This window comes from Sprattus sprattus (genome assembly GCF_963457725.1).
Source record: "Sprattus sprattus genome assembly, chromosome: 16".
Classification (NCBI taxonomy): Eukaryota; Metazoa; Chordata; class Actinopteri; order Clupeiformes; family Clupeidae; genus Sprattus; species Sprattus sprattus.
The window spans coordinates 21,207,830-21,222,275 of NC_137914.1; the positions used below are offsets into that span (position 1 = coordinate 21,207,830).

A 14,446-nucleotide genomic window follows, 5' to 3' on the forward strand; every position below is an offset into this window, starting at 1 on the left:
ATTACACTCCAGGATCAGCGCCGCAACATGATGTAGCTCATTCACTGCTTTCTCTGCTTGCTTTGTTACTCTTTTTTTCAGTGCAATCTCCACATAATCCGTGACAATTTCCACCGAAGACTGGGGACAAAAACAAACCAAATAAAATGTAAGCACGACATCTGTTTTGGGACTGGTGACTTGGAAAATATGCACAGTAGCAGAGCTCCACAGGCTCCCACATCATAGATTTGTGGAGTGGACACAAAAGGAATGAGGAGACGACATGGGGGACTTCTCAATCCCCGTTGTTATTAAAGCATTAAATCTACCCCCATGGCTTAAAACCTTAATCATGCTGCCACTGGGCTGTGTGACCAGCCATAATAATATCTCGCTCAGTCTCTCTCTCTTGCCGCTATAAGTTCTGGAGAAAATCATGGGCCTGCCACAGAAGGAATACATTGCCCATATCCATGACTTATCCCTTTGTAACCATTGCTATCAGACGGTGGAAACACATAGATGGTCACCTTATAACCCCTCATGAATACCAACCAGCTCTTTTTGTAAGTCGTAATCTAGATAGACAAATGTTTATTCTAAAGATGCATAGATTGAAGCTATCACTCCCAAGGGGGCTGCTGTGGCACCAGAGAAAAACATGTGGTGGACATACTATTTCTTAACACTGTTGTATTTAAATTAGTATTCATTTTATTATTTTGGTATTTGTCTCATGTGAGAATATGATGTGTAGAGGCAGGGAGATCATTGCTTATTATTAATGTATTACGCTACATTTTATATTGGATCATTTTCACTGATGGTGTTTGATCACAGTGGAATTGTTGTCTGAATATTTATCATAGAGTTGTCATTTTGTGTTGTGTAGAAAAAGTGCTTTGTTAATAAACTCAATTTAACATGTTCTCTCTGTAGAGTAAAGGCATGGAAATGATACGCTTGTATGTGGTTTGTGGTGGGTGGTGTTCTGCTCTTGTATGTGGTTTGTGGTGGGTGGTGTTCTGCTCTTGCATGTGGTTTGTGGTGGGTGGTGTTCTGCTGGTGTATGTGGTTTGTGGTGGGAGGTGTTCTGCTGGTGTAGCAACACATTCTGACAGAATGGAAGAAATGCCAAAATATGGTGGTCAGTTTTACAAAGACTGCAAAATAACACAAGCACACTAATCTGGTTTGTTTGTAATTTAAACAGACATATTTCATAATTCATAAGCATTATTTTGGAAATGTGACTAAATGCAGTAAGATAACCAGTTAAAGAGCACTATGCAACAATTTGACACTTTTTCAGGTATGGCTTTATAGGCAACTACTTTTGGTACCATCCTCAAATAAATTTTGATAGCATATGGTCATGTGAAGGACAGATAAACACCTGTGTCTTCCCCATTCAAGATGCCCTATGTAGTTCTGTGTAACGGGCTGGAACCCCCTGCAAAAATGGAAGAAAAGCTTTCACACGCATGACATTGCCAGCTATAGGGCCAAAAGTGTGTTGGCAAGTTTCTATCAGTGTCAGCTCAGCCATCTACCTGTTTTTGCAAGGTTGTTGCATGCCTTTTGGAACAGAATTCCGTATTGATGCTTTAAAAACGTAAAGCATTAAAGGGATACTGAGATAGACCAGTGTCTACTAACCTTAATAACTGTAAAGAAACTGTATACAAACGACTGTAGTCATCATTTAAAAAAGTTTTTTCAGTTAAGAAGGATTGCAAAGGTTCACTCTTAACATTTTCAACCAGGATAGGTGTGTGGCGTGTGCCTGTAGCCTATTTACTAATTACCCAAGAGTGAACTTGACCAACTCAATTGGTGATTCAATTACATGTTGACATAAACATAATTTAAGCAAATTAATAGCCTACGCCAAACGCAAAGTGAAACTGTATTTGGTCCTAAACTATACAATATACGTTCTGTATTCTATTCAATATTGACTGTTTGAAGAGCGCCCTCTTGTGCTGTCTGGATAGATCCCGAAAGAGAGGGGAGGGGTAAAAAACTAAAATCCCGGGTAATAACGCGAGACTTCATCGAGAGCCAGACCTCAGTTTTCAACATGGCAGGCAAGAAGTTGGAGCTAGAGGGGAGAATTTGTATTATTTGCTTTTTCTGTGGACTCGGTGTTCTTTTTGTTCCTTTAATTGCATCAGTAGCATCGGATATAGACTGGGTTTTCGACTATTTAACGGGATTTAATGGTAAGATTGCTAGCCTTGTGTATATTACAGTAATCAACGGCTTCCTGCTACTCATATACAAGGGACCTCTATACAAGGTAAGAGCTGGCTAGCTAGCGTGCTAGCTACTTAACTGTCTTTTGAATTTTACTTCAGGAAAGCCAGGTTGTCAAATAACACCATGTATACCGTCAATATGACTGAGTCTTATTTTACTCTGCGTCACGACCGTGAAATCAACAAGAGTTCTTGTCCTGTCCATTCTTTTGCTGGCATAATCCTATTACCCTGGCTAAATTGGCAAGATAAGTGGCTTTAGCTGGAGATCTGTCATCTTCGTTTGCGAGGTGGCCACCTGACTAGCTAGCTAACTGAAGAGGCTAACTTAATACTGATGTCTGTGAGCGTGTTGAAGTTGTTTCTGCCATTTCGTTGTTACAGCAATAACACGGTTGTCGGCTATTTCCTCAGGTCGCCGTGCGTGCATGCTTTCTCGGATTTACCTTTGGATGTGGGGTAACAATAAGTTGTTCAGACACAACATGGACACACTTTGGATGGTAAGAACAGTATCATCATGGAAACCATCATGATATTAACACGATAAACTTCGTTCATACCAGTTTTTTTATTCGCGTTAATTGGTAAAGACTCCCATCGTCTTGTCACATCACAAGAGGCTTTCCCGTTGAACTGCATTTTGTTTATTTTTTGCAGGTACATGTGTTCACTAGCCTTCTTCCACTATTCGGAGTACTTAGTCACTGCGATCATCAACCCACACAGTCTCTCGCTAGACTCCTTCCTTCTGAATCACAGTGTGGAATACACTGTGGCGGCTGTGTCTTCGTGGGTGGAATTCATAGTAGAGAAGCTACTATTTCCAGGTCTTTACACATAGCCTAATTTCAACCTAACTATCTTTAAAAGCTTTCATCATTCATCGTACCTTCTTTACAGTGTTGAAATATTCAGCTGAACGTCAGTATTTCATAATGCCATTGCAGATATTAAACAGCTGAGCTGGCTCAGCGTACTGGGACTGTTTATGGTTGTGTTGGGCGAATGCCTGAGGAAGATGGCCATGTTCACAGCAGGCTCCAACTTCAACCACATCGTCCAGAATGAGAAGTCCCAGAGCCACATCCTGGTCACCAGTGGTGTCTACGCATTCTTCAGACACCCGTCTTATGTAGGCTGGTTCTACTGGAGTATCGGCACGCAGGTACGAGTTTGCCATCTTTACTGAGTAGGCACTTTGACCATGAGCACCAATAATGATCAAATGTTTACCTGTACTGTGCTTTCGCTTTGGATAAAAGCACCTGCCCAAACTATAACAAATACACAGCTATAAGGCTAGGGTATGGACCTCTCCTCATCCAGTAACAAGGCATTGTAGCAGTTCCTTGCAACTTATCGCTTAAACATTGGCTTTCCAAAGAGAGTTTAGACTAGATGCCAACAAAATATATTATACTGAATTCACACTTGTGTGCTTTTAACCTGGCGTAGCCTTGGCTGTGGTACTGCTTTGCTCTTCCAGTGTAGAATATATTATGTTACTCTGTTATTCAGTATTGGTAAGCTCTACAAAAAATATCAGTAAATACTAAGATGTGTTTTTATATTGTAGTGTTTGTCTAAATCTGCTTTGGTGTAAATCAGTCTTAACATGCTCCTCAGGTGATGCTGTGCAACCCTGTGTGCATCATTGGCTACACGTTAGCCAGCTGGCGCTTCTTCCGGGAACGCATTGAGGAGGAGGAGATCTCCCTCATCCACTTCTTTGGAGAGGACTACATCCAGTACAAGCGGAAGGTGGCCTCCGGCTTGCCGTTCATCGGGGGCATAAGGATGGGCTCCTAAAGCATGGACTAGCAGGGCTGGATGAGATCCTGGGACATGCACATTGTAGGACATCACTGACAGGCACCGTGAGAGAGCTGGCTGCTCGGTGATGTTCTGGCTTTGCCCAGGGTTCCCCCCTCCTGGGATGGGACCTGGGTCACAGCATAAGGCAACCAGCACGAAAGCGATTCCCCTCTGGGACAATGGTCTGCTCAGAGCACGGCGGAGGCCTAATTCTCCACCACCCCACCCCCGTCATACCTCCCCCTGTGCACAACACGACACACAACACCGCCTGGACTTAACACCTTCCAATACAAAGTGTCTTAACACCCATTTGTGTCATCACCCCCGGTACTGTACATGTTAATCCCCATATCTCTCTCTCCTCTTTCTTTCTCTCTCTCCATCTCTTAATCTGACATGTATTCCATCACATCTTCAAAACTGCATCTTGGATGTCTGTTGCATCATCCGCCATTCACTGTTTTATTATAGTTTTCTTTCCCTGTGTGTAATACTGACAAGGACATGTAGCTCCTCTGATGTGTTCTCTATATAGAAGAGCTTGGAAGTGATGGCACATTTCTAATAGTTTGGTGGTTTATTATTTTTTTTAATTAGCATGAATCAAGGTCAGGAATGAACCTGGTCAAGTTGTAGGTCCTCCGATGAAGTAACTAGCTTTACTCAGTAAGGCTTTACGTTTTCACAGTGAAGGCCCCAAGTTAGTCACTGAACGTTTGAAAATACATGTGTTCTTTCAGATAGCTGAGATTGTGTCTGCTTTGGGATGATCTCTTTTAAACTGGTCATTCGAACCAAACTTTTTAAATTAGGAAGGGGTTGGTGTCCAACTCTTGCTAATGTTCTCATAGAAGATTCAGTCTAAGTTATTGTACTTCTATCTATGACTATTTGAAACAATGTGAATTACAAATGACTGAGTATTTAGACAGAATGCGAGAAACAATCTATTTCCTAAATTGTTATAGCCCGAGTTGGGTGAGTTTTGATTCTGATAAACATACTGCTATTAGGAGCATGTTCTGAGAAATTGTGATATTGCTGTTGTGGTATTTAGTCAGAGGATTTCTACTGACACATTTGGTAGTACTTCATCCTTCATGACCATAGCATTTTAAACTTGTTTGAGTGGGGGCCAGTCGCAGATCCTGGTAGCTTGTCTGCATGAAGCACCTGGTCTTAGAATAAACCAAAACATAGGCGTGCTTTCCAGAGGTTGATGCTTTATTCAGGGATTTCTTCTTATTTGTATTGTTTTGTATGTGTGTGTGTTCATTTAATCATTCACTCCATCAAGTCATCTCCCCAGTGTTCAGTCATCTCACATTTTTTAAACCAACAGAAGCACGGATTTCAGTAGCAGAGTAGACCTGAATACAAAGGTTAACGCTCGTCTGGGTCGTCATTGGCTGCCTCAGAAGACCTCCACTTGCTTGGATGCGAGGGGAGGCTCAAGCTTGGCTTGGCTTAGCAAGGCCACCAGGAAGTGAACTGACAGTGGAGGTATTTATGTATACACAGAGATAATGGGATCTAATTGTTCTGCACACTCTAACGAATTAAGTGCACTGTTAATGAGGGTCTAGCTTATTGTGAATATGAGCACACGTAGGTATCCAATATTGCTGACAAGATGCTGATATTTAGATGATGGTTGATGAATTGCACTATACTATTGACGCAGTGCTACTAGGAAATTTACTGTGGAGGAGGAGTAGCTACTTCCTGGTCGATTACTGTGCATTTACTCACGTTTTCAAAAGGAACAAAAAATTATAAAACAGCCCCAAACCTGTGAAATAAAGTTAAATGTTTAATCAGTTTGAGATGCTTTGTCATTTCTTTCACACTTTTCATAAATCTGGTTCATGCTTGAGAATATGATTTGTGAAGTCCTTTGCTTAGAGGGTGTGTTGGTGCTAAATAGGTATCTCCTTGTGAGACAATAGTTCTGTAGGACTGTTCTGCCTGCTTGCTCTGTAGTGGTCCTTGCTCTCGGGTGTGGTCTCATCCGACAGCGAATAGTTGTCCAGCGATTTCTCCAGACCCTCATCGTCAGTACTGAATGTGTCACTCCTAGTCCCGACAATAACAGACAGCTTAATCAGTTAAGGTTGCTATGGTATTACATTTGCTCTCCTGAAAAGATGATTGACATTAATTAAAAAAAAAAAAAAAGATGATTATTTTATATATGGTTATTTCAAGTGATACGTGTTTAGAACTTGCCGGGAGTCAGTAGCACTGCTCTCATCATAGATTTTGACCAATGTCTCTGCCCGATCGTCCTTAACCTCCTTGGGCTCTTTTAGTCTGTTTAACAAGGATTTAAATGTATGCAACTTAAAAGGCATCCATGAGCACCTATAGGCATGGACATCAGTGGGGGGTTTAATGTGTTATATTAAACACCTTATACTGTATGTGTTATATTAAACACTTCAAGAAGATTGGTTATGCAGACTGAGAAGAACCTTGAATCGTATTTTTGTAAACAGCATCTTGAGATTATATGTATATATACACTGTATATAAGAGAGAGAGAGAGTAATTTGTTTGCTCTAAAGGCTGATTTATGGACAGAGCCCCTTGCGCGTCTTTTCACGTCTTGCGTGCGTCGGCCCCTTTTTCTAGACTTGCGCAATTTTACGCAAGCCTATTGTTCTGGCGGTGAATTGCTTGCGCTTACGTGCTTACACGTTGCGTCTGAAACTGAGCATATATCGGCCTTAAGTGGGGAAAAAACATGCAATATGACTAAAACTACCAGTGTAATCAGACTGTCTGGTACCTGGGCTCAAGACGTTCCTTGACCTTGGCAATAGACCGGATGTAGGGGCCAATCTGCCTGGCGATGGTAGTCAGGTAGGAGTTCTCTTGCCTCAGCTGAAGCAGGTCATGAAGCTGTGCTGGAGGCACAAAAGTAAACAGGTAAATCCTTTATTTGAATCATTTTAATTTAAACTTAAATTCAGATTTTTCTTCTCCTTCTACCTTCGTAGATTTCCTGTTCATTTGCTACTCTCTGAAAAGTCTCCTCCCAGATCTAGGAAAGGTACCAAATTGATTTACATGCAGTGAGTGCTTTACCACTGCTTGTTATACCATGCATATGCCATGTCTGGTCAGAGCTCTACAACGTCCTCACCTCTTCAAACATGGCTCTCATCTTTTCCACTGAGGATGTTTCTGTGGAAATATCTCGGTCCATGTGCACAGATTTCTCGAGGATGTCGTTCATGGTGTCTGTCTTGATAAGGGAGTGGTGCTTGGTCAGATCTCTGTGAACCTCCTGCACCTGGTCTTTCAGCATCTGGATTTCAGTCTGAAGGGTCTGGATACAACAGTGTGTGAAACCATATGAATCAGCATCTGGATTTCAGACTGTTCAAACTATAGAAAACTGTAAATGAAACCAATTTCAGAATTTCATGGTTTCTTTGCGTTCATCAGAGATAAACAAACTCTATCTGGAGTTGTCAACTGTCAGTTTTCACAAAGCATCTACGTTAGTAATGTGTGAGTTTCACGCTCATGAATTTACTGTCTTCAGTTTCTGGAGTCACCATTCTGAGGTAAAATACTAGGCTTATACACAACACATCTGTACAAATTGTACTAATCCGTAGAGTTTCATTCTCCTTAATCAGACCCGTAGAATGACAGAGCCCAGAGCACCTTTAACCCTGTAACTGCCCTTGTAGTTGCCTCTTTAACCCTGTAAATGCCCTTGTAGTTGCCTCTTTAACCCTGTGACTGCCCTGGCAGTTGCCTCTTTTACCCTGTAACTGGCCTCGCAGTTGCCTCTTTTACCCTGTAACTGGCCTCGCAGTTGCCTCTTTTACCTTGTAACTGCCCTCGTAGTTTCGGCAGTGCTCTGTGAAGGGCGTGTCCCCACCCTCAGCCAGCAGGACCTTGGTGCTGATGTAGCGGTGGGCGGTGGGCTTCCGCACCACGGAGGAGCTCAGGGACATGTCGCTGACAGCAGGACAGTGGCAGGGTGCACAGAGAGAAGACTGCAAGCTGAAGGGGTTAACATAACCAATAAACAAAGCAAGATTGGTTTGGATCTGTCGATAGGGACATTTTAAGAGCATACTTTCAAGTAGTGTTTTTTTCTAATATTCACATCAGCTTCATGCACATCAGGCTCTGTTCAGGAGGAACAGAGGAACTTTTCTAGACAGACAATTTAAAAACCATCACAGACATATAGAACCTGAAGAGGAGACTCACAGCCCACTGGAGTTGCCAAGGCACAATCCTGAGACACTGCCAGAGACGGAGCGACGCTGGCCAATCAGCAACAGAGGCTCCAGGCAGCGGGCGAACTCTGACCGGTACTCTGTGTTTATCTGCCCAAAGCATGAGTCATTTCTCTTCAATAATGCATTTCCAACACATTAAGTCATCACACAGACATTCATGAGTTGTGATTTGAGCATGATGCAGTATGTTTCTAATATCTTAATATTACATGTTATGTATTCTCCTGTGACATTTCAGAGAAATCATTTTGGGAGATAGAGGTAGTATATAATATGTATGTGCACAGATGAAATGAGAAATGTCCTACCTTACTGCCCTGAGTTGGCCTTAGTCTGTGAGGCAATTTTGCAATCTTTTTCAGCCTCTCCATCAGTTGCTGACGAAGAAGAGTAATTTAATTTGGAACTGCAGGAATCATCATATCTGTACTACTAGCCATCAAGAGGAACTGGCGTCAACATCACAAACGCTTCATTAATTGGAAAATGTGACCTTTTCTTCCTGTGTACTTACATAACCCATGTCCAGGAACTCAAATTTATTGGCAGAACAAAGGAAGGCAGAGCATGTCACAAGATGAACCTACACATAAGACAAACACATAGACTCTATCATTGATCGGAACAATTCTGATCATCTACCTTTATTGAACTTTGAAATTGTGGATGCTGTGGAGAATTTGTCAGAAACACCTTACAGTGAGTGAGTAGTAATTTTATGGACGTGTAAAGGAACATGTAAAATATCATCCATGAACATGTAAATGGACATGCAAATAGATCAAAAGAGTTCATACTTGGAGGGTAGGAAGCAGAGCTGCTAAATGGGACAACTGCTCTTTGAAAGCTCGCTCCTTGTCCTCGTGCTGACTGCATAACGAGAGTGACATTCAGTACTACTGCTGTTTTAACCAAAGACACATCCTCATTTTAAAGCACACACTCCTGCTAGTGAAAAAAAACAGCCTATTCTCTGCCATAGCCAAGACCCAGTGGCAGTTATGTCTGTTATGAAATATCACATTGTTTTACCATCATAGTTCATTAAATTATGGTTGCAGGAGTCCATCAGTACTTGTAGCTTAATGCACAGAATCTCATATTCTGCATATTATTATTTATTTAGAGTTGATCGGTATTCCACTCACACACTATGCCTTGAGTGCATGTTATGAGATGATTTCACTGGAGCATCTTTAAAAAGTAATATGATATGACTGCTTGTTGACATTAAATGGCTTATACTGGTGATGTACTGTGTGCAAGCACGGCCTCCGGCTACATAAATATATAAGCATAAGGTATTAGACCTGCATATGGTGAAAGTCTAAACAGATCTGTGGTGAACTATAGCTCCATGCAAATGTTCTACCTCATTTTTACTGATTTTACTGTCTGCAAGAAAGAAAGGCATATTCCACTCAGGATGATTTGCAATGCATGCTGTCTAAGCCAGAGGCTTATGTTGGGTTCTTGTGCCAGGTGGATTTCCTAGTCATGGATGTGAGAATAAAAAAGAGCATTCTCACCTTTTAGCAGCCTTGAGGAGAATCTTCTTCCTTTCTGCCAGTTTCTCCTTGAAATGAAAATGTGTGCGCAAGTTAGTTTCAGGGCCTCTTTTCTTTATATGTACTGCACGTGTTTCTGTACTTTTATTATTCACAGTTTGAGAGTTCACCACAGAGAATGAAAAGATACCGCTAATCCGCTCACACTAGCGAGTAACAAAAGATCATTTGATGACTGAGTAGTGCATCTTACCTGCATGCTGTTGAAGAGAGTGCCGATAGCATTTTCCTCCTCATCCACATTGGCCCTAACCTCTCCAATCATGGCCTTCAGCAGAATGATGGCTTCCCGGGCTGATGTCTGTAGCTCCTTCACTGCCTGTTGGGTTTCATAACATGTTGGAAGGGAGTGTATAGGCATGGGCCACTTCTCATAGGGAAAGGTCTAATAGAACAGCTTAATGAATAACATGTATCTGAGAAAAGATGATTCAAACTGGATATTACTTTGTTTTGATAAGGCATCATAAGGCATACATTGTCACATTTTGTTTGTAAATAAACTCTGCATATTGTAAAACCAGATACATAATACAGCACATTTATCTAGCATTTATCTTGAATGTGTGCCTGTGTAGTTCATAAAATGATCCTATGCCTGAAAGATGTGGAAACACAGAAGCCCTCAATGTTACACCACTCACTAGGACGGCATGGTCCAATCTTTCACAGCCTTGCATATATGCTGTCTCAATATCAATGCAGTGTGCTCTGCTCTCCCTACAAAAACCGAAAGAAACAAACACACACACACACGCGCACACACACACACACACACACACACACACACACACACACACACACACACACACACACACACACACACACACACACACACACACACACACACACACACATTAATGTTTGAAGATCGATCAGTAATTATATCTTTCAGATTAAAACAAGGCGCTTGTGATGTCAGTGCTGCAGTGTTTGACTTACACCTGCATGTCTCTGAAACAGTTGATGCACAGCATGGACTTCTTCTCAGTGGAGAACATGATGAAGAGCTCCTCATGGAGGGCTGGGGAGAGGCAATGCACCATAACACACAGACATCAAGCAACCACAACACACAGACATCCATTCATTGCACATCCTCAAGCAACCATTACACAGACATCCATTCAATGCACATCCTCAAGCAACCATAACACACAGACATCCATTCAAACAGGCTGAGATCGGGGGAACTTCAGGGCAACTTATGCTGCTCATGGTACAACACTGGACTCAATCTGGAACAAATCTAAGTAAGGATCAAGACCAGATTAAGGCCCCAGTCTGTTCTGGGGTCAATTGAAACCTGGGAACTCTGTAGTGTTTGTGACTTTGCATACCGCATTTTTTATGAGCCTCTTTGGTGCGCTTAGCCAAGGAGACGATCTCGTGACGGGAGAACATCTTGGCCTTATGGGTGCTGTCCTTGCAGTCTCCACACAGGGGCTGGCTACAAGTGTTGCAATAATACATTGCATCCACATCCTGTTATGATGCACAAGACATCACACAAAAGGTGAGCTCCTTTCAGTCAGAGGAAGTAGGAAGGTAGGTAAGTATGTAGGATGAGCGAGCAAAAGAGAGGAGGATGTGAGAGAGAGAGAGAGAGAGAGAGAGAGAGAGAGAGAGAGAGAGAGAGAGAGTGTCTGCTATAGGACCTGTTTTTTGCACTCCAAGTCACAGTTGGCACACTGCACTGTGTCTTCGCTGTCAGTAGAATTGTCCACAAGGAACTTAAGGAGACGGTCCTCGGGGGGAAGTGGGTTTATGCCTTTTACAACTGTCTGATGTCTAGTGCACATACAAACACACACATACAGACACACAGACGCACAGACACACAGACATACAGGCACGTCTGTCAAGATAACGTGAAAACGGGAACAGCAATATGGTACATGATAGCCTGTATGGCAAATGGAGGTTTCTGAAATGTAAGTTTGTGCACCAAAATGCAGAAGCAAATAGTGTTTAGGGTTGTGCAAAAAATATTGTTTTGTTGATTAATTGTTTTAAATAATTAGTTAGATTCAATATCGAACAGTAAACTTTCTGGATCGAACTCTTAGGCTAATTTGCTTTTTCTGTCTCTTTTTTTGTTATAGCCCATCATCATGTTGAGATGTTTTTGCACATATCTTAAAGTAACCTCATTGCTGTTAAATATGGCATGTAACGTTTGACTCACCAATTTTTATTTTTAGCAACCCTTTTTAGCCAAATACTTGCCTGTTTTTCTTCTGCTTTGAAAGAGACAGGTTGATTTCGTTTTTCAAAGCACCTATAGCCTTATGTGCCTCAAATAAAATCAATGTGCCTTTGGCCTTTTCTTCGGTCGTTTTCACAATTAGTCTTCATTTCCATCCATTTCCATTTGCATCTGTTTGTTTGTGTTCCCTTTAGAGCTTTATTTATAGTATTATATATCATGTCTCATTCTTATTGAAAAAATATATCGAATTAATATCAAATTATTATTGAACCGAATCGGAAGGAAACAAATCATTTTCTTGTGAATCCTAATCGAATTAAATCGGGCATTTGTGCCAGTACCCAGCACTTTTCTTCACTTTTCTTCAGCACCCAGCACATGTTCATCTGCTTAGACTTCAAAGGTCAACATTGACATTCCTATTGTCTAATCTAGCTTTAGCAACAATGCCACAAATAGCCAAAATAGCTATGCCTGGAATTCCTAGATAGGGGCTAACGGAGGCCAAGGTGACCAGGGCAGAAATAGTCTCATGGTCTGTAGCTTGTAACAGATCCAACACCTCACAGTGGCGAAAAGAATAGCAAAAGTTAGCAAAAGAGAGTCTCAAATGGTGCTGCTGTGTATAATGTACACTTTGGTAAACATGACACATTGTCACATCAGTAGTAATGTTTACACTTGCACCTTGTACAATTCATTTGCAATGTAAAAAACAATCTAAAAAAAAGGCACTAAGAGTTCTAGTTTACACTATGTTCCTATTTTGAAGTTACACACAAACCCCTCATTTAAGGCAGGCGAATATGATGAGGTGAGTTACTACAGACCACAGATATTACTTCATGACTACAATATGGCCGTCCATCACAGATTAATGCTTTGTATGACTATGAAAATAATATAAACTCCTACATAACGGCAAAAATGTATATGCAATGTTCATGTAAGTTAAGGTTTTAGATGCCAAACAGAGTCAAAAGCAACTTGTGTGCAAAAAGATACAAAATCTATCAACTTTAAAAGTTCTACAAACACAGGTGAAAAAGCAAATGAGTGACTAGGCAAGATTCATACTTCTTCATCAGCCCTCTGATTTTTGCAAAACCACTTGGTGCAAAAATCAGCTCCTACAAATACAAACAGTTGCATGAACTATACACTATGCCAAAAAATTACCCCCAGATCAACTATGTGTAAGGGTGTCTTGTATGTTTATTTGGCCTTTGGTACCACCATGGATTTAACATACTCAGGCGAACGCATCAGCAGGATTTACAGGATATCCCCCCCAGCACCTGCCTTCACCATTCCCTGTCCCTTCTCGGCGGGAGAGACAAACAGTGCCCTTACAGTACACCTCGCTCTATGAATAGAGTCCAAGATAAAGAACAACAATCCTCCTATGAAACCTGCCATGCTTCTGAAGTCTGATCATCACTATTTGTAAGCAGCATTAATGGAATAGAAACATAAGAGGTACTCTTATGTCACTGACTTGTTTTGGTGAAAAGTCTTTTTCTCTCTCTAGTGTCAGTGTTTTAGTAGGTATTACATAACTGGCCTCTGCGATGCAGTCTCAGATGCTTACCCACACAGGGGGCATGTTAGCCGACTGTCCACAGCCCTGCCTCGGAGGCAGCTAGCACAGAAGGTATGATAACAATCCAGCAGGCATGGGTGCTCATACTGCTCATGGCACAAGTGGCACACCAAGGGGTGGCAATTGGCACTGTCTGGGTCATAGAGGTTATCCAAAGGGGAGAAGATCCCACCAGACATCTGGAAATACAGGGAGATTGTTCAGCTCCTCTGTGTGACCGATGCCTTTTGCAGAGTTTTCCAAGAGTGAGCTATCAGACTGATTGAATACTGCTAATGAAATGTGTGAACAAATGTTTCCTGTAGTCCTTTTTAAAATTCCTTGAAACACCATATTTTGAAATAAATTCTGGTCTTTTAGCTCTAACTTACAGCAGACCAATAACAATCCATGCAATTAAATATACAAAAGAGTAAGCTCCCTTTGAACAATACAAAACAACACATTACATAACAAGAATCAGCCTTCAAATCCAAAATCAAACAGCATGCAAAACCACCACACAACTCAGAACGAAAGTGAAGTTCTAACATTACCCCCTGGTTTTCTCCCTGCCGTGTCTGCCTACTGATATGAATGACAGGCAAAGACTCTGGGAGACTTTGAGAGACGCTGCCTACGTCATGAGTGACATGGACTTGCCACAGTAGAGTGAAGTGAGTGGGTGGGTGATGTGGTGATGGGACAGTGAATGGTTCCTGATGACAAGAGAAACCAGATCCCTTCCATGT

The 14,446-nt window shown here is 41.6% G+C and overlaps 2 protein-coding genes across 2 annotated transcripts; one reads left to right on the forward strand and one right to left on the reverse strand.

Annotated features, from left to right (window-relative positions):
* The first annotated feature begins 2,059 nt into the window (after window positions 1-2,059).
* Window positions 2,060-5,846, forward strand: icmt (isoprenylcysteine carboxyl methyltransferase). The gene is made up of 5 exons (XM_080854417.1): window positions 2,060-2,284; window positions 2,658-2,746; window positions 2,904-3,073; window positions 3,194-3,411; window positions 3,873-5,846. The coding sequence occupies exons 1-5, from the start codon at window positions 2,066-2,068 to the stop codon at window positions 4,053-4,055; spliced, it is 879 nt and encodes a 292-aa protein (XP_080710543.1). The 5' UTR covers window positions 2,060-2,065; the 3' UTR covers window positions 4,056-5,846.
* A 137-nt stretch (window positions 5,847-5,983) lies between these two features.
* rnf207b (ring finger protein 207b) lies at window positions 5,984-14,444 on the reverse strand (the record flags this gene model as incomplete). Its single annotated transcript, XM_080853575.1, is given in 18 exon segments — window positions 5,984-6,140; window positions 6,294-6,377; window positions 6,856-6,973; window positions 7,059-7,110; window positions 7,213-7,398; window positions 7,910-8,087; window positions 8,301-8,419; window positions 8,641-8,709; window positions 8,847-8,915; window positions 9,130-9,202; window positions 9,862-9,908; window positions 10,094-10,219; window positions 10,545-10,620; window positions 10,843-10,924; window positions 11,241-11,385; window positions 11,559-11,691; window positions 14,247-14,423; window positions 14,425-14,444. Coding segments are annotated over 18 exon segments (1,911 nt in total).
* Window positions 14,445-14,446: the final 2 nt, after the last annotated feature.

Excerpts from the sequence above, each read along its gene's own strand:
- icmt (XM_080854417.1), top strand. The coding sequence starts at position 2,066 with ATGGCAGGCAAGAAGTTGGAGCTAGAGGGGAGAATTTGTATTATTTGC. Across the intron at positions 2,747-2,903 it reads ACATGGACACACTTTGGATG|GTACATGTGTTCACTAGCCT; the intron begins GTAAGAACAGTA and ends TATTTTTTGCAG. Across the intron at positions 3,074-3,193 it reads AGAGAAGCTACTATTTCCAG|ATATTAAACAGCTGAGCTGG; the intron begins GTCTTTACACAT and ends ATGCCATTGCAG.